Source organism: Harpia harpyja, chromosome 3 (genome assembly GCF_026419915.1).
Source record: "Harpia harpyja isolate bHarHar1 chromosome 3, bHarHar1 primary haplotype, whole genome shotgun sequence".
Lineage (NCBI taxonomy): Eukaryota > Metazoa > Chordata > Aves > Accipitriformes > Accipitridae > Harpia > Harpia harpyja.
The window spans coordinates 6,831,878-6,849,643 of NC_068942.1; the positions used below are offsets into that span (position 1 = coordinate 6,831,878).

Genomic DNA, 17,766 nt, shown 5'->3' on the forward strand with positions numbered 1-17,766 from the left:
AACAGCACTAATGAGACATTTTGAAAAACCTGTAACTGCTCTTGGCAAGGGGTAGAAATTCACGTGGGAGTGATTTAGTACGAGTTAAGGGGAGACCCTCCCGGTCACCCCCCCTCTGTGTCTTGGCAAGCTCTGTAAGTGTGATGTGACATAGGCCCTGTAGAAAGCCAAGACCTTTTAAGTTCAGTTGTCTGACAGGTCCAGTATGCTTTGAGTTATGTAGTAACACAGGATTTAAAAAAAAAAAAATAAATCTGGTTTTTAATTAACTGGCTCCTCAATATAAAGAAAGCAGAGGCTCTCGGCAATGTGCAAGCTCAGCTGTTACTCGCCCCAGCCCTCCCACCCTTCGGAACCTGCCCCGAGGAGGCGGTCGCTGCAAAACGTCCAAAAAAAATAAAAATAAAATAAAAAAAGGTAAGTCCTTCCTTCCTTCGGCGGCCGCCGCCATCTTTCCCTCCCGCGCGCCGCCGAGCACGCCGGGATCTGTAGTCCCGCCCCCCCCGCGCGCGCCGCCATGCGAGGGGGCGGGGCCGACGGTCTCGCGGTCCGCAGCGGCCGTTGGTGCCGGCGCCGTCGGCGCGAGGAGCCATGGCCGGCGCGGAGCGGAAGAAGCACGTCCGGTTCGCCGCCCCGGGGCGGGAAACGGCGGCCACGGGTCCGCGCCTCCCCGCCGCGCCGCAGGCGGAGGTGGCCGTGACCGGCGGCGGCTGGCGGTGCGGGGAGGGAGCCGCGCTGCGGTGGTGCATCTCCGGGGCGCTGTGCGCGGCCTTCCTGGGGCTGGTGAGCGCGGGGGGGGGGGGGGGGGGGGCTTTCCTGCCCCTCCGGCCCCTTCCTTCCTCTCTTCCTTCCTCCTGTCCCTCCGCCCGCTCGGCCTGGGGGGGGGGGGTGGGGGGGGAGAAGGTGGTGGTGGGGTGGGCGCGGGGTCAGCCCCCCCCCTCTACGATGTGTTGCAGGGGATGAGCATCGCGGTGCTGGGGCCCACCTTCCAAAACCTGGCCGCCAACGTCCACAAGAACGTCAGCGACATCTACTACATCTTCGTGGGCCGGTCCTTGGGCTACCTGGGGGGGTCGGTGCTCGGGGGGGTGCTCTTCGACTCCATGAACGCCCACCTCCTCCTCGGTGAGTGCCGGGCCGGGCCGCTGCCGAGGCACAGCCGCTGGCCCTGAGGGAAGCGGCTCCCTCAGAAGCTGCTGGGGTCAACTTCTCTCCCCCTTCCCCGTCCCCCTTCCCCTCACGCCGCCCGTGAGGGGGATGGTGGTGTCGCGTTGATGGCGGCCGTGTGGAGACGCGGAAACCGGGGGCCTGTGGCGCCTGGTCTTCCCCCCCCGTATCGCTGCCCTTGTGCTGCCGCTCGCTATCGCGACGCTCCGTTGGGTTCGGTTTTTTTTGGACGTCGCGTGTGCCCGAGTGTTGCGGCCGTACAGCGTTGTTTACAAGTGGTTGGGCTCGCTTGGGCATATCGGTTGTGGTAACCGGTTTTGAACTGACAAAACCTGCTTGGATTGACCAAAAGGTGCCTTTCGTTTGGACAGAAAAAGTATAATGGGATCCCCCCCCCCCGCTTTGTATCAAGGAATACGCTTACTATAGATCCTCTTGGAACAGACAGGCTTCTGTAACGTCACTCTATGAAACACATATACAAAACAAGAGAAGCTGTGTTTTGGCTTTTGCATGCACACAGCAGAAACCTCTAGCAGTTATGCTGAGGCATGCTTCTTTTACGAAGCTCTCTCCACAGCCTTCCCTTTCTTAAAGCTCGTCAGAAGCCGTCATCTTCGTGTACTGGACGAAAGTACTGAGATTTTGACTGGAGGGCCTTAGCCAAATTAGAACTTAAAGTGGAAAAACATTAAATACCACCTGTGATGGTAGAAACTTGCTGCTCAGTTGCTGCTTAGCTATGAAAACATTTAAACTATAGGAACCACAGTTCGCGGTCTTACAAGTTTTCTGGACACATGGAAACTCTCTCTGGCAGGAGCACAGGACTGGCTTCGTCCTGGCAGAGCGCGGCTGCTCAGCTCTCGTGTCGCCAAGAGCCACGTTCGGCATCCAGAAACAAAGTGCTCCTTTTAGAGTCCTGTTAGTGTCCCGTTCAGGTAGAGATGCTCGGAGCACACCTAAAATAGTTGGAAGCCATGTCTTTTTTTCTTCCAAGTGCAGCAATGGCAGTATGTGCCTTCATGCTGTAGGTTAGGGACTAAACCAAATACTGGGGCTCACTCTTCTCCTTCCCATGCTTTTACTTGGGGAGATTCAAACAGAACTGTGCTTCCCCTGAGGACCGTGCTGTAATCACAGGGTCAATTCAGGGAATATGAGAAGATCCATTTTTCATTGCTAGCGTTTGAACTAAGTCTCTTCTTATCCCTGTATGCCTGTCTCCTGCTGTCAGGAGCAGTCGTGTCATAGAACGTCTGTCTCTCCTCTCTTTTTTCCCCCCTCTTCTTGTCTTCATCTTCCTGGATCAGTTCTCATTTGCTCCTGTTCTAAGAGGTCTTTATTTGGTCTCCTCCCTGTTCTTTATTCCTCTTCTCCAGAACACCTGTAAAGTGGGTTTCCTTTAGCCTCTTTGTGCATCTGACAAGGTGAGAGTTGTCTGTGTCTGACATTTGAGACTTTACCTTCTGTAATGGAATTAATACACCCGGGGAAGTGAGTGTTATCTTGAAATAGTTTAGTATTTGCTTCTTTTCCTGAGGTATCACACAGGCTAGCTGTCTGTCAACAACGCTTGGAAAATGATTCATCTCCTAATCCTTTCCAATTTGGTAGTGCTTTTGGCAAAACCATGATTTGAACTACTGAATTGTCTCTCATTTTTATCATCTGAGGGCTGCCTGTAAGAGATTTTGGCTCATGTAGTTTTACCTCCCATCTTTCAACTTCTGAAACTCTGCTACTGTACAGAGAAAAAATGGAAGGCGTAATCTGTCTTTGTCAAGGAAGCTGTACTTAATACACCCCATCTTTAGCTTTTTCTCTATGCAGCTCAGCGTGCTTGCCTTCAGAAATGTTTTGAAGCATGTAATCCAAGTATCTTGCTAGGGCTCTAGGGTTTTGGATATTTAGTTTTTCCTTTGCTGCTGCTGTTGTTTTTGTTGGGAATTAACCTAAATAAGTTCTTGATTACATCAGTCCCCGTTGATCTTTAAGTATCTGCCCCACCTATGATCAAGCATTGATTTGAAAAATAATAGGGACGTTTGAACTGGTACAAGCTTTCTAAAAACCTAATGCTGCATATTCAAGATACTAATTACAGATTATTTTATTATGAAGGTGATGATAAGCATAGAATTTAACTGCTGAACTTCCTCCCAAACTGTAATAAAAATAATTTCTATCTGCTAAACCACATTTTTTTGAAAGGGCGTGTTGTAAGCGTAGTTAATAATAGCAAAACTAATACAGTTAATGAATTCCCACTAAATTTATGATGAGAAATTTTGTTGTTCTGTCTCTTAAAACTCCAGAAATCCCTTGGAATACATCCCTTATGTGAGAACAGAATATAAATGAAAGTCAGCATTTTTATGTGGAGGTCGCATGTTGGCCAAGGTGCAATCACTTTATAGGATTTTAAGAGTTTAGTGATTTGGGTTCTTTTAAAGTAGAGCCAAATTTAATGCTCTGCAGTTCTCAGAGGGAAAACTTCACACTGTTCAAAACCACGTTTTACTTCTTTCGTGGTAAAGTAACATTTCTAGATCAGGAGTTTGCAGAAGGTACTGAAATAGCACTTCAAAATCAAAAGTTTGCAGAAGACTTCTTAGTGTTCTAGCAGCAGATGCTGCTCCCTTTGCAAATAAAGCTTTAGCAAAACAGGTTTTTCATGTAGTGTTTATATTCTGATGAAATTCCTTTTTTCGAAGCGAAAAATGATTCTGTTGAACTTTCTAGCTGCTTCAGTTAATCATGAATTGAGGTAGTTAGGTTACATCACCTATTAGGATTATCGGTAACTTTAATAATTTTGTATGTATTTGCATTTCTTGGTCTTCTCTGTGTTTTGTAGTTTAAATGGAAACTGTAGTATGTGGGGTTTTTTGTTTTGTTTTTTTAACCTTTCCAGCATTATCCATGTTTGGAACAACAGTTGGTCTTTATGGAATACCCTGGTGTAAGAAATCCCTGCTGTTAACTGTCTTGATGTCAGTTATTGGAGCTTCCATGGGAATTCTAGACACAGGTAAGGGACCACGTGGTCCAATGATAGTTCCTTCACTGAACTAATTGGAAACTGCAAGCTCACCAAAACTGTTGCTGTATTTCACGTGACACATCTTAAATTAAAAGAGAGGAGCTGTTTTACCTGGCCGGGATTCTTCGATTATTCGGGTCCTGAGACTTCCAGTGTTTGTGTCTCTGTAACAGACCTTCCTTAACGGGTTTGGGGAGCTGGGTGTCTCATGCTTCCTGGAGAAGATCAGTACGGGTTTCAGTGGACAATTAACAGTCCTAAAGAAAGTGTCATGTGCTCTTTAAACAGTGTTTTCTTTAAATTACTCATCTACAGGAAGCTAGTCGGGTTATGGTTCATTAGTGCCAGCTGGAGCTAAGTTAGTCCTACGCAAGCCCTGGTGTAGGAGAGAGAGATTCTCACAGTTACTGTGTTGGAGAGTTGGCCACCTAAAGCTGGCTGGGTGGCATTTAGGGGGTTCACAGCAGACGTTTGCTGCCATAGCTCGCTCACAGTACTGTGGCATCCATCTCCCTGAATTAAGGGATTATTTGCTGCCCTTGGCCAGCCTTGCTTAGGTGGTCGGCAATACACATTTATTCTGTGCTCTAGATTGTAAGTCTGTGGCATGTGCATACTGCAGATGGCCTGGAAAAAACACTTTTGCTGGAAAGCTATTCAAAACCAATTTCTTAGGAGAGGCTCCTTAGCGGAGGAAGATGTACTGGTGAAGCTGCAGAGCAAATGTCTACAGGTGCAGTTATACCAGAGGTACGAAAAAGAAACTCCCGCAAAAATAAGTTCAATGGGCATGGCTTAGAAGGGATGAGTTAGTGATGGCTGGCTGTAGCAGACAGTTTGGATCGTGAGGCGAGGCCGTGGCAAGAGACCTAAGCACGCTTAGAGACGACTGAGGAATGCTGGCGTACTTGCAGATGGGGATCAGGAAACAACCAAAACCACGTCAGCAGTGGAGTGTTCTGGCATTGCTGTAGAAGGTGGTGGTGAAGCTGCAACAGGCGGCCACTCGGCTGGCACCTCTCCAGTCGTGTCCCAGCAGCGTGCCAACTTCCCTGGCTTACCGAGGGAGCCTGTGGTTACTTACTAGCCAGCAAGGTACTACTGGATCTGGTTGACCAGCTTCAGGGTAGGCTTATTTCTGAGAAAGAGCTGGCTAATGAATTAGCCTAGCTAGCCAAACAGCTCTGGAAGCATCCCAGCCAAGGAGGGCCTGGTTTTGGTGGCTTGGCTGGTAGGCAACACAGAGGAATGATGAACCATCCGCTGTAATGCTGCGGAGTTTGAGGGAGCTCTCTTAACACTAAAAAGAGCATGATACAGGATCCGGTATTGAAAAAGGTGGTTTTGCTTGGCACAGGTTATGCTAAATAACCTGAGTGCAGAAGTGTCTTTGCTGTCTCTGGTAGGATCATTATACATAGCACTTGGTTTAAAAGTTCTTCATGTGGGAAAATCTTGTCGGCTAATTGTAAAAATGCCTTCAGTAGTGGGTGTGCTGCTTGGAAGTCAGACCTTGGAGGCAGGGAGACTTCCCAGCCTGAGCAGGAGTAGCAGGAGAAACGAAGAGCGAGGCAGTAGAGTATAACTGAATTCATTTGGAAGGGTGCTAGTGCTGAGTGACAAGGGCTGCTGTACTGTAGCACAGGAATTTGATTATTGTTCTCATTTTCTTGCATTCTTCTCAGGAGCTACTTAAAAACGTCTCTCAGATCTTATTTTTCTAGCATTATCGTTGATCTGAGGGTGTTGTAGTTTGGGTTTTGCAGCGGTATTGTTGTAAACTTTTCCGCTTCTGGAAAGTCATTTGAATGCAGTTGGGGTAGTCCGAGCCTATCAGAAGCAAGTGATTCTTGATGTTTCCTGGGATGTTGTTTAATGAAGCCTCTGATTCTTAGCATTGTGCATTGTTGCTTTTAATACTTACAGAAATGAGAAGCAGTTAAACTTGCTCTTTTGAAAAAAGGCTGAAAAAATGCTGCAAATTGTCAAGCAGAGTAATGAAGTATGGCTATTGCAGCCGGATTAAGCCACTGCGTGGCTCTTCATTTTGACTGCTGTGAATACCCTCCTGAAGCTCGAGTAATCACATGGGCTTAAGGTGCTTACAGGCAGAATTTCAGTTAACTGCAGTTTTGCACGTTGTATTTGCTAAACCTAATATTGCAAATTGAATTAGTAACGTAAGTTATGGTTTGCTTTGTCCTGTTCTTTCTTTAGAACAGTATCTGGTTTCAGACTGAAATGACCGAATCCTCCTCTCTCCGATCTGCAGGTGGCAATGTACTGGCACTGAATACCTGGGGAGCAGAGGCTGGGCCACACATGCAGGCCTTACACTTCAGTTTTGCTGTCGGTGCGTTTGTGGCTCCGATCCTGGCTAAAATGGCCTTGGGAGGCTCCGAATCTAAAGACCTTCTTCCAGTAGCTGAAAAGACAAACCAGTCTGTCCTGAGGTCTGTGCCAACAGCATCAGCTGGATCAGCTATGTCAGCACTGAAACACCACCTTGGTGCAGATTTTTTGTGGTCCTATGTTGTCATAGGGACCTATCTTCTGTTAGTTTCTTTCTTCTTTTTTATTTTGTATTCAAAGGGCAGCTCAGCTCGAGACAAATCAAAGGCTTCTCTGCAGAAGTGCATGTTTGCCAAATACCACTACGCTCTTATTATTCTCCTGTTTGTATTCTTCTTCTGCTACGTGGGAGCGGAGGTCACTTACGGCTCTTACATATTTACTTACGCAAAAGTCTTTGCCGAGATGAAAGAAAACGAAGCAGCCGCTTTGAATTCTGTCTTCTGGGGTGCGTTTGCCGCTTGCAGAGGAGTGGCAATATTCTGTGCTGCTTGCTTGTACCCTGGCACCATGATCCTGCTGAGTATCATTGGCTCTGCTGCCTCCTCTTCGTGCTTGGCCTTCTTTGCGAGGTACCCAGCCTCGCTGTGGGTTGGAACCGCTGTGTACGGCGCGTCGATGGCTACCATCTTTCCCAGCGGCATTTCCTGGATAGAACAGTACACGGTCGTGCAAGGAAAATCGGCTTCCCTCTTTGTGATCGGCGCCGCGCTGGGTGAGATGTGCATTCCGGCCGTGGTGGGGTATCTTCAAGGAAGGTTTCACCACGTTCCCGTGGTGATGTACACTGCCTTGGTGACTTCTGCAATGACAGTTATGCTCTTCCCTCTGATGTACAAATTGGCCAACTCTCCTGGTGAGAGTGACTTGAAAGAAATGAGTGAGAGCGAGGACCGGAAAGCTTTGTTGTCAAACTCGGGGCTTAATGAGGATGAAGAGGATGAGGAGGATGTGGGAGAGTGGAACGAAGCAGACTTTGAGGTAATAGAAATGAATGACACGCTGAGAAACTCTGTGATAGAGACCTCCCGTAAGATACCAGGGGGCTCTCCAGCCAAAGTCTCGCTCCAGCCCCATCTGGACAATGTACTGCGCGATTCTCCAGTGGTTGCTGGTGGCTCCCCTGGGAGGAAAAACGTGAATGTTGACCGGGAGAAGAATGATTAAAGTAAAAGCTGACTTTCTGTTTTTTTAAAGGGAAATGCAATTGAATTGTAGCTGTTCTTGTAAAGTGGTTCAGGAATCCTTTTATAGTGGTGCAGAGCGCAGCGTGTTCATTTCTGTGTTTGTCCGGCCCTTTCTCCTCTTTCATTTTCAGTCTGCAGCTGTGTGGGAAAGCCTATGATGACATGAATGAGGTTAACGTGGTAAAATGTATAGACTATACAAAAAATGTTAAAACGTAAGAGACGTTTTCTAAATGTGAGGCATGCGTTTAAGTAATATATGCTGTAATAAGAACTAACTAGGAAAGAAGGGGACTGCTCAGACCACTCAGTTTTTTGGGGTGGGTGAAGGGTGCAGTTCTGAGGTGCTTGGTCACAAAACGTTTTCACGAGAGAGGAGCGAAATCCATTATCTGTGATGCTGAACTTCCCTACCTCGTGAAAGAGGAATGTTTCTACTGCATTGAAAGTTTGTGAGTGATGTAAACCAGGAAATCAAGTCAAATTTCAGGTGATGCCCAGCGGCTGTAAATTGGATAACCTACTGGCAAACTATATAATTTCCTGGTTCTGTCACTAAGACGAGAAAAAATTAAAAATTAATTTTTAGGGGTGGAACCATGCCTTTGGGTCGTTTACAAGCGGTGTATGGGAAGGGGGACAAAATGGGTCATATTAATCTGCTATAATGTATAACTCTGATTTACTAGTTAAACAGTGGTGACAAATCTAAACAGTCTAAAGTACTTGTGATTGTACTTCTGATTTTAATTACTGCATTACCACTGAAATCAAGAAATGTGTGATGATAAAATTATATGTAAACAGATTACTTACTTAATATGTGGTATTGACACAGAGCTGTGATATTTTAAGCCAGTTGTTTAAATTAAGGTTATAACCTTTCTGCCTTCCTGTGCCAAGACTTGAACATAGCGATGTGTTAAAGTGAAAATTTGTAAACGAGAGAGGGAACTGTCGATGAGACAGTCCTTTCGATCGCGTGCCCCTTGCCAGTTGGATTGGTGCCATTTGGGTTTTGTTTCTTTGGGTGATGACTTAGGGGCAGACGTTTCCTACTGGAGCGGGAGTGGTTTGTAGTTGTAGGTTCATTGCTGCTAAGCAGCAAGTCCTGGGGAAGGACCAGTCATGCCCGCAAGCCCTCCCCAGTAAGAGCCAAAAATGCAGCAGCTAATGGCAAAATCTGACTCTGAAGCAGCAGTCTTGCAATTTGTCTACTTGAAACTCCAAATTTGTAGGTTAAATATATATATATTTTTTTTTTTAAGGCTGCGTGATCAGAATGTGCTCATGTTTGGGGTTTTTTACTTTGCACTTTTATTAGTATTTTTCTTGCTAAGAAGTTTAATTTACCAACGCGAGAGCTCTAGATGTAACATAGCACAGAACCTTAGACGTTCAGTGTATTTTGAGGTCTGGTTTTGTTCCCTCTCTTGTCCTTTGAGTGTGCAATCTCAATTCTAGCCTAGAATCTCTTGGCTTTTTCCTTTCTTCTGAGAAGCGGAGTAAGAAGCAGGAGTCAGCCTGTAGCGAAACGCATACAGCTTTTGCATCTCGCCATGTTGAAGGGCCTCCCTCTCCCCCAGCTGTTGGCACTTAAATGCCATTGTGTTTTTGCCTGAGTCCTCTTTTTTTTTTTTCTCATGTCTGTACGTGCACTTCCATGGCATCTTTTCCAGTGCAATGCATGAACCCGCACTTTAAAATAATACAGCCTTGTTTTACTTGCTACACAAGGGTTCTCTTCTTCGCTTGAAGTAATGGTAAATGCTTTTAAGTATCAGGCCAAATCCTGTCCTAGGTACACGTGACAGCGTTTGTTCAAGAGGAGTAAGGCTGTACGGCCTCGTGTGTTCAGTTGGTTTCATATGGTAACAGAGGAGGTGGTGTGGCAGAGGTGGCCACTTACTTAAATAAGTGCAGATCAAGCCTGCATTTCTTCAACTTCCCTGTTCCCTTTTTCCTCCTGCACACTACAGTAACCGCTCCGTGTGTGTAAAAAGCAAGGGGTGGTCTCTGATGGTCAGGACAAATCCTGATGGGGGTGTGGGGGGAGTGATAACTGCTTCTGCTCTGCTTTTGCAGGAGTTTCTGCCCCCCCCCCCCCGGGAGGTCACAGGTTTCCTTTGGCAGAAACTGGGTTTGGTGCAGGACAAACAACAAAAGATACGGCCGTGGTTCTGTGGCAGCTCCCTGCTGTAATGGCAATCCATAGGCTTTACCTGAACGGACTGCGATGTAAAAAAAGTTTCCCCATTCCTGAGATCATGTTGCCAGAAGAGAATTAGTTTAAGAAACCCACCTGGCAACCAGGAAGATTTTAAATAATCCCCAATTCATATGCTAATTTTTGGAATGAAATTCCAAATTGGAATGTCCTCCAAGTAAGATTGTTCTCAGGGATAGCTAACATGTCTTGCATGATCGAGTACTAAAAACCAGAAAATGCAACTAAAGCTACATTGGGAAATGTGCTCTTTGAACCTTATCTACTTACTGTTTATATATACAGTTATTTGTGTTTCTGTCTGATGGTCTTCCCAACAAATGTGAAAATACTGTGCAAAACAAAGTTGGGTTTTTTTTTTTTTTTAAACTGGCTGTATTAATTATTCCTGCATGAGTCACTTGAATTCATCACCATTTTCCCCCCTTTAAAACAGGAGGCCTGAGTAGTAGGAATGCAGCAAGAGCCTGGAATGCCAAGGTAAGAGCAGCCTTTTTCAGAAGGTAAAGGATCCAAAAACCAGTGGCAGGAAGACAGAGCGGAACTCCTGTAGTTATCTTGAGCAGTACTGTGTAGAATCATGTCTGATTGATATGTGCAGGCCTTTGTCTGGATGGTGTCTAAATTCTGAGTCATCTCAGCGAGCATTTATGAGCCTTCAATGTCTTAGGTCTGGCCTCAGACTTGAAATGGAATGTACTTACAGAGCTTGTTCTTATCCCCTAAAAGCATGCTTTTAATAGCAGGGGCTGCCCTTTGATGAGAATGAAATGTTTAAAGCAATTTAAGATTAAAACAGATCTAGGACATTTCCAATGAGCCCAGCTCACAGCAGTTCTAGACAGCCTTGATGTTCAAGGCTGTAGCTTCCATAGTTCTTGGATTTTGGTGTTCCCCTCAAGGCTTGTTTTTTAGACAATGAATGTTAGTTTTCACAGGTTTGAATTTCCTTCCAAAGTAAGTAAATTGCTTCCTGGCATATACAGTGAGGATCTATTTACAGTGCCTTTTAAGTTACAGATCCTCCAGAAAGCTTAAACTTACATGTTATGGGTTGAAATTACTTGAAGCAAACTGTATTACTTTACTTTACCACTGTCTTGCTTACGCTAGAAAAGTCGTCTCGATGTTGAGGACAAGAACCGCAGTCCGTGGATTAGATTAGGTATCTGAATTTATTAAGAATCATATTTTTGTCCATAAAGCCAGGACTGAGTTGAAGATAAGCACTTGCCCATTTACTCTAGTGTTAAAGGTAACCTCTTGCAGTTAAATGTCATTAAATATTTTTTTTTATCCCCGCTGGATTGTACCACAAGCACTAATGTGTTAGTCCTGGCATTTGCACTTTTATTCTGTCCATGACCAGTGCTAGAATGCAAGAGTCGGGAAAGTTTTGTGCCTTGATGGTTGTTTTTTTTTTTTTTTTTTTTTTAGTTACTTTGCATAAAAGCGCATTGCAATCTGTGGGTGTTCTATTATATATTTAATAGTTTTTATTCTGCTTGGTGTGGGTTTACATTGTACCGTATAATGTGAAATTTAATAGACTGACTTGTATCGTGAATGTAATAAATTCTTAACTGGAGAAGGCACTCAGGTTCCTTGATGTAAATAAAGTTTTGTTCTATTTTTCAAAGCTACCCTGGACTTCTAAATTTAAAACTTACTCCTGTTTTGACTAATGGGAAACTGGAAATGTTTCTTTTCTGGTTTGGGAAGGCCTTCAAGAGTTGATACCAAGGTTTTAAATCCCAAAGCTTAAGGTGGAAACCGAACTGTGGCTTCCTTGCTCAAATAAGAGTTGTCTTGTTTACATTACTATTTGTGTGCCAAATGAGGGAAACAAACATGTCTGCAATTGAGGGTAAATGTAAAAAAAAACAGCATGCAATTTTTACCATATCATTTTATTCAACTTTAATATGGTTTCCATTATTAACTTCTAAAACAAAATGATTTCCAGTTTAGAAAACAATGCACTGACCACATAATTCCTTTTCCATTTTATACAGTTATACAAATATTCTAAATACACATTTTGTCAAGATGGTGGCAAATAAGATTTAACTGTACAGTACATAAGGAAAGAAAATATTTTAAGCATATTTAGAAGCAATAGAAATGTCTATACAAAACAAGCAAAAATGGAATAAAATTTTATATTTAAAGTATTGCAACAGTCCCACAGGTTTGTAACAAAAATGTCTTTGCACAGTTCCTCACAATGCCCCATTAATAGCTAAAGCAAGACAGCAATTTTTAGAAAATAATGTTTCAAAATGCTACACATGATACTACTGTTTGCACAGTCTGATCAAAATAACAATCTACTTGGAATCAAGCAAAACTTAGGAGATATACCAACCAACTTTAAAATTATCTGTATAAAAGTCATTGCACATTATTTTACTCAGTTTGAAAAGTAAAAAAGTGTATTTACAAAATATTTCGCAGACAAAATTATAAAGTGAATGGATAATATATAAGTAACACGTCTTGATACTGACAGTTCAAGAACACACACTAACGGTTTTATCGTTTCAAGAGGTTTTCAGTGCTCCTTCCTCCAGGAAGTAAACTTGACTTCTACTTTGAAATGGATTTACAAGATGTTACACATAGCTATTTCAACATCAGCATTATAAAACAGTATGTTAGAAACATGAGAGAAAGAAGAAATTTGTACATCTTAAAAAGTGAGCTATTCATAGATCAACAAATGTTTGTTGTTTTGTTTTGTTTTTTTGTTTATTTTTTTTTAATTTAGTTAGGATAAGCGTTCATTATTCTTCAGATAATAAACCCAACAGTTAAAATGGAAATCCTGGACTAGATGAGAATTGAAAAAGCACCATGCACAATAGTCTTAGTGTGGTAAACACTGAAGAAAAAAAAAAAATAGCACCTGGAATCCTGTAACACATATCATTTAAAACTGGTCAAGTAGCTGGCGAAGATACGGTGCCTTTGACAGTTCTCTGCTTACTCTGGAGAGCTTGAAAAGTACTGGACAGTTGAGGGAGACACACTGGATCTGCCGATCAAAGCAGCCTGTACAGTTCTTGCATATCTAGATTACATGTAAAAAAGCAAAACAGATTATTTCAATCTTAACACAAGCAAGGCATAATCACTTGGGACTACCAAGGCCTCAACATTCTATCAGCAGAACAGGCACAGCCCTACCAGCACCAAGCTTTTCCCCAACGCAGAGGGATCCAGAGCAGCTCCATTCGCTGCTGCTGCCTGCCCAGCCCGCACCTGGAACCCAGCAGAGATCAACAGCTTGACTGTACAGCTTGGGTTTCAATCCTGCTAATTTAAGGTCTACTCATATGTGGTGGCACTTGGAAAAATAAGGTCCATAAGTTGAGTGGATTTCAGTGGGGCAGTGTGTTATATTCATGATAAACTTACCCTGTATAAAAGTTTCCTAGTGAAAAAAGACAAAACTCTTATTCTGCAGTTATTCTCTACACAGGAGAGGGACTTAAACTACTCCTGTTTCAAGATAAGCTTCAATTAGAGTTTTACTTCCCAAGTCAGAGTTAATCAATCCCAAGACAAACACACAGGGCACACAGGTTTCACTGCTCTCCTCATTCATGGAACTACTCGTTAATGTAGTTCATGCTGCTTGGAAGTACTTGTAACATGAGATGCCTGATGGAATAAAATAACAGCAGGCACAGATTCTCCAAAGGTAGCTAAAGGCCCCTGCTTTGCTATTTTATTTTTAATCCTTTCCAGTATCTGCCACCTTCAATGGTTTTTCCAAAAACTCAGAAATTTGCTTCCAACCAGACCTGTGTTTTGTAACATCAAAATGTTACACAATGTTATCCTATGGTTTGCATAGTTTGAACAACACATCAAAATCATATCCTTTGCTTTTAGTATCAGTTCTTTTCCTTCTTTCCATGTTAAAATTATTTGGGCACCAGTGACCCGCTCAGCCAGACCTGTATCAGCATGGAATCCCTGCAGACCAGAAACTCAAACTGACAACAGCTGGAGAGGAGCAGCCCCTCTCGGCCATGTCCCACATGCGGCACCTCAGAGGATACCAACCAGTCCTCTGACCTGCAACTATGACCAAAAGGAACAGGATTTAAACGGTTTGTTCCAGGTTTGTAACCACTAGAAGAACCTCAGAAATAAGCCTACAAGAGTTCTTTTGAGAGGGACTGTGGCTGGTTTGAACACAAGGGACCAAACTAAACGGTACTCGAGACACTAAGTTCAGTTTGTGTAGAGGGGAGAAGTCTATGGCCTTCATCTATGGCAGGTAATTTTTAAGTGTGTTTTAAAATAAGGTACAATTCAGCGTTATCAGTTTTCTGCTGGCTCTGGCATGTTTATAATCTAGGAGGGCCAAGAATTTAAGCTGTGAAGGATATGTACATCTTCATATTAAAATAAGACAGGTGCTCTTACAGAGAGGTTGAGTCATCAAACCCTAACTAGAACAGGATCCCAGGCCTTGCCGACCTGTTGCATGTTGCAGGGACAAGAGCATGTTCTGATCAAATCCACTGATCCTTCCGTGGGGCTGGACCAATCTGCCAAGTTCTGATTTATTCCAGAACAAAAGCAATGTAAAAGGTTCAGAGTACTACAGGGAAACTGCAGAACATGCATTACCTTCCTTTACTACCATTTACAATGCAGACTGGAGCAAATATTACAAAATACAGCAAGAAATAGAAGTCCACACCTTAGTAATGCAATATTTATGAATGGTGAATTATAATGGTTTTCTAGCGAGAGCCCCATGGGAACCTATCAAATCAATGCCTAGACTACACTAACATTTATACATTTATATCCCTGCAATTCAGAAAAGTCTTTAAAATGGTTCACACGCTAGTGCTAAAAATAAATTTAAACAAAAATATTTATTAATTATAAAATACAACAGTACAAAAATTAGGTGAGGATATGCATATGTTTCTGCAAGGGGAGGCATTGTGCTTTGCTGTAATATATTCATGAGCACAGTCAGCTACCCTCTTAATTGACTTCTAGCTCGAGGGAAAAAAACCAGCTTGGAAAATTCCTATCAAGAGGAAAGGTAACAAGAAAACCCCCAAGCTAAAAAAAACCCCATCCATATTATACACATAAATAAATAAATTTTCTGGGACAAACGTTTTTTTACTTGAACATTGTCAGTTATTTTAATGCAAAAAAGGTGAATCTTTCATACTTTTACAACTCTCCATCGCTGTCATTATAAAAAGGCACCTACAAACCATGTAAGATACTCTTAAAGAAGAAAAGGAGAAAAGCATCTTCTGTTCTGATTGCGCCCTTTGCCTTCAGTTTTATCCAAAGCTAAGGAGAGTAACAGCTGCTATGCTGCCTTCAACAGCAATGGGAAAAGCAAACAAGCCATAACACGTTTAACACCCAGACTGTACTTCCCATTTCTGTTGGGGGCATTCAGTAACACTCTGCCTTGAAATTTCAGCCCCTGTCTTTGGCTGACAGACATCTGACAATGCTTTAATCATACCTTGACCAGCTGTTCTTGCTTACGCTCCAACTCTCGGATTTCTTGGTTGAGAATCACTGCCACATGCTGTGGCTGGCTTCTGCATTTATTACAGATCCCATACTGGGTCAGTTCATCACACACGGGACAGTGTAAGGTGGTGAAATACTGGGAGATTGTGCCTTTGCGTCCTTCTAGCTCACTGCGGGCAGTCGAGGCAGCTTTTTGAATCTGTTAAAAAAAGTAATTAAGAGGTAATGAACTTTCAAGAGAGCAGCTTGCCTTATTCCTAGATTACATAGCCTATTTTTTTAAAAAGGAGTATGAAAGTGCAACACAGCCTGCAGGGCATGGGTTCATACACAAATTACTAACGCGGATTGCATCACTCTGAAGACCGCATCACTCTGAAGACCGTAGCACTTGCCCTGAAGCAGCACTTGCCCTGAAGCGACACACTGAGCAGAGCCCACCCACACCTATTTCACAGGGAATCTCACCAGAAAAGAGCAAGACTAACCCAAGAAATCCTCAGTCACATGCTAAATTCCTGATCTCATCTCAAACTCTGCCTCCTGCAGTTGTTCCTTTGTAGATGCTGATCTGCTTCACATCCAAAGGTGCCCTGGCTGCAGCCCCAGTGGCTGCCTTCCAGATCCTGCCTCCCCTCAAGTTTCTGTGCCGGTGCAGTCCCGGTCACAGAGCTGCCACCGTCCTTTGGTCTGTGGCTCTAGCTCATGCTCCGATTTCCCCAGACAAAGCTCCACCAGGGAATTTCCTTCTCTGCACTCGCTCCTGGTGCTGCATGACGTACGCTTTGTGCTATCCTTCACTCTCCTGCCTCAAACGCCCAGCTGCTCTGCTCCCTATGACCTCCTTGGTGCTCCCTGGCCTGGCTCTTTTTGGCTTTTTAGAGCAGCTTGTTGGAGATATTTAAGGTGCGTGTCACAGTGCCATCGGAAAGGTACAGAAAAGAAGCAGAGCTGAAGTCAATCAGGGCTATATTAAAAGTCTGCAGTGGGAAACATGATGTACTACTATGCTGCTGAAGCCTACACTAAGCAGAGTAACCAAACTACAGAGATACACTGTCTTTCACCATCCATTTTTGTCAGGGAAATGACAAAGTAAAATCCAGCTATCTAACACTTCTCTTCCTGCATCTCAGTGATTTAACTATTAGGAAAGTCAGTTTTGGATAGAATTAGTTTAAAATTTCTGGTGATGCAGATTTTTTAAAAAGTGTTCCTGCTGCTGGGGCACTACTGCTTTTTTTATAAAGAGGAAAGATCTTCAGACCATCTTGAAAAAACAGGAGTTCCAATATCTACTACAGAGAGATTTAAAAGGTGTTACAGCCAAATAGACACATATACAAGTACTGCTAAAAATATACAGTTACAGCAAAATATTCTTTTAAACTATGGAAGGGGTCAGAAAACAGAAGATGATGGTGCAATCAACCCTGCACAGAAGGGCTGGCCAAAAAAACCCTGGTTTACTAAGCGAAAAAAACCACACAGAAGATCTAAGAATCAGGTCTGCCTGTTTGGGCATCAAACACTGCCTTGTAAAATAACCTTTGCTGTTGCCTCGTATAAACCTCATTCCATTAAAAGTCACGATAAAACCAAACACTGTATAAATGCACTGCATTTGTAATCTGTTTTCAAACACTTACCCGTGGCAACTCATGGTACCAGCTGAAGACATCTATGCCAATAAGTGAGAACACCCTAGCCAGCGGTGGCAGAATTTGTTTCGTAATATAGTACATAGCATTCAGCCTCAGGTTGGGATCCTGTAGGACTTCAATGGGCCGCCTCACCAGCTGTATCAGGGGCAGTCCCGGCATGCCGTAAACAATGACATAGGGCACTCGCTCCCCAACTCGTGGTTCAGAGCGACGATCATAGGCAAGCATTCTCCTGTTTAAAAATAGCCTTTATAATGCATCCGGAGACAATTCATAGTCATTTCATTTGCTTGTAAGCTTCCCCATCTGATATTAGTAGCTCTCCAGGTGACTGAAGTTAGTGTCTATTATAAAGCACAGGACCCAATTGTTTTGTTTTTAATTTGTCTCATGGTCAGACCCAAAATCTAGAACTTGGAACATGAGCCCTAAAGATATGTTCTGTTTCAGGTCACTTGGATTTGCATGCAGGTTGCTTTCTAGCTACCCCTTCCTTAAAGAAAAATCTAATAAAGGCCAGCCAGGGTACTAAAAAGAGTTCAAGTACCCAGAAAGCAAAGGACCGTTCAATTTGAGCAGGTATCAATCCAG

At 43.5% G+C, this 17,766-nt stretch overlaps 3 protein-coding genes across 4 annotated transcripts in view; 2 read left to right on the forward strand and 1 right to left on the reverse strand.

Annotated features, from left to right (window-relative positions):
* Positions 1 to 11,622, forward strand: part of SLC16A10 (solute carrier family 16 member 10) — a 93,137-nt gene extending 81,515 nt beyond the window's left edge. The window contains exon 6 of the mRNA XM_052781281.1: positions 9,021 to 11,622. Within this exon, the coding sequence (XP_052637241.1) occupies positions 9,021 to 9,216 (196 nt within the window). The 3' untranslated portion in view covers positions 9,217 to 11,622. The remainder of the gene's footprint in view (positions 1 to 9,020) is intronic.
* MFSD4B (major facilitator superfamily domain containing 4B) lies at positions 575 to 9,023 on the forward strand. The gene is made up of 4 exons (XM_052781274.1): positions 575 to 783; positions 957 to 1,125; positions 4,085 to 4,201; positions 6,486 to 9,023. Exons 1-4 carry the CDS (start codon positions 592 to 594, stop codon positions 7,730 to 7,732), a joined length of 1,725 nt encoding a protein of 574 aa, XP_052637234.1. The 5' UTR covers positions 575 to 591; the 3' UTR covers positions 7,733 to 9,023.
* A 262-nt stretch (positions 11,623 to 11,884) lies between the features above and the next one.
* The window catches only part of REV3L (REV3 like, DNA directed polymerase zeta catalytic subunit), a 127,254-nt gene continuing 121,372 nt past the window's right edge, over positions 11,885 to 17,766 (reverse strand). For both annotated transcript variants that reach the window (XM_052781272.1, XM_052781273.1), the window contains 3 exons: positions 17,161 to 17,407; positions 15,501 to 15,710; positions 11,885 to 13,052 (listed from right to left, as the gene is read on the reverse strand). In XM_052781272.1, the coding sequence (XP_052637232.1) occupies positions 12,912 to 13,052; positions 15,501 to 15,710; positions 17,161 to 17,407 (598 nt within the window). In that variant the 3' untranslated portion in view covers positions 11,885 to 12,911. The remainder of the gene's footprint in view (positions 13,053 to 15,500; positions 15,711 to 17,160; positions 17,408 to 17,766) is intronic.

Coding starts and splice junctions, on each gene's coding strand:
- MFSD4B (XM_052781274.1), top strand. CDS start 592: ATGGCCGGCGCGGAGCGGAAGAAGCACGTCCGGTTCGCCGCCCCGGGG. Junction 784..956: donor GCGCGGCCTTCCTGGGGCTG/GTGAGCGCGGGG, acceptor GATGTGTTGCAG/GGGATGAGCATCGCGGTGCT. Junction 1,126..4,084: donor GAACGCCCACCTCCTCCTCG/GTGAGTGCCGGG, acceptor TAACCTTTCCAG/CATTATCCATGTTTGGAACA.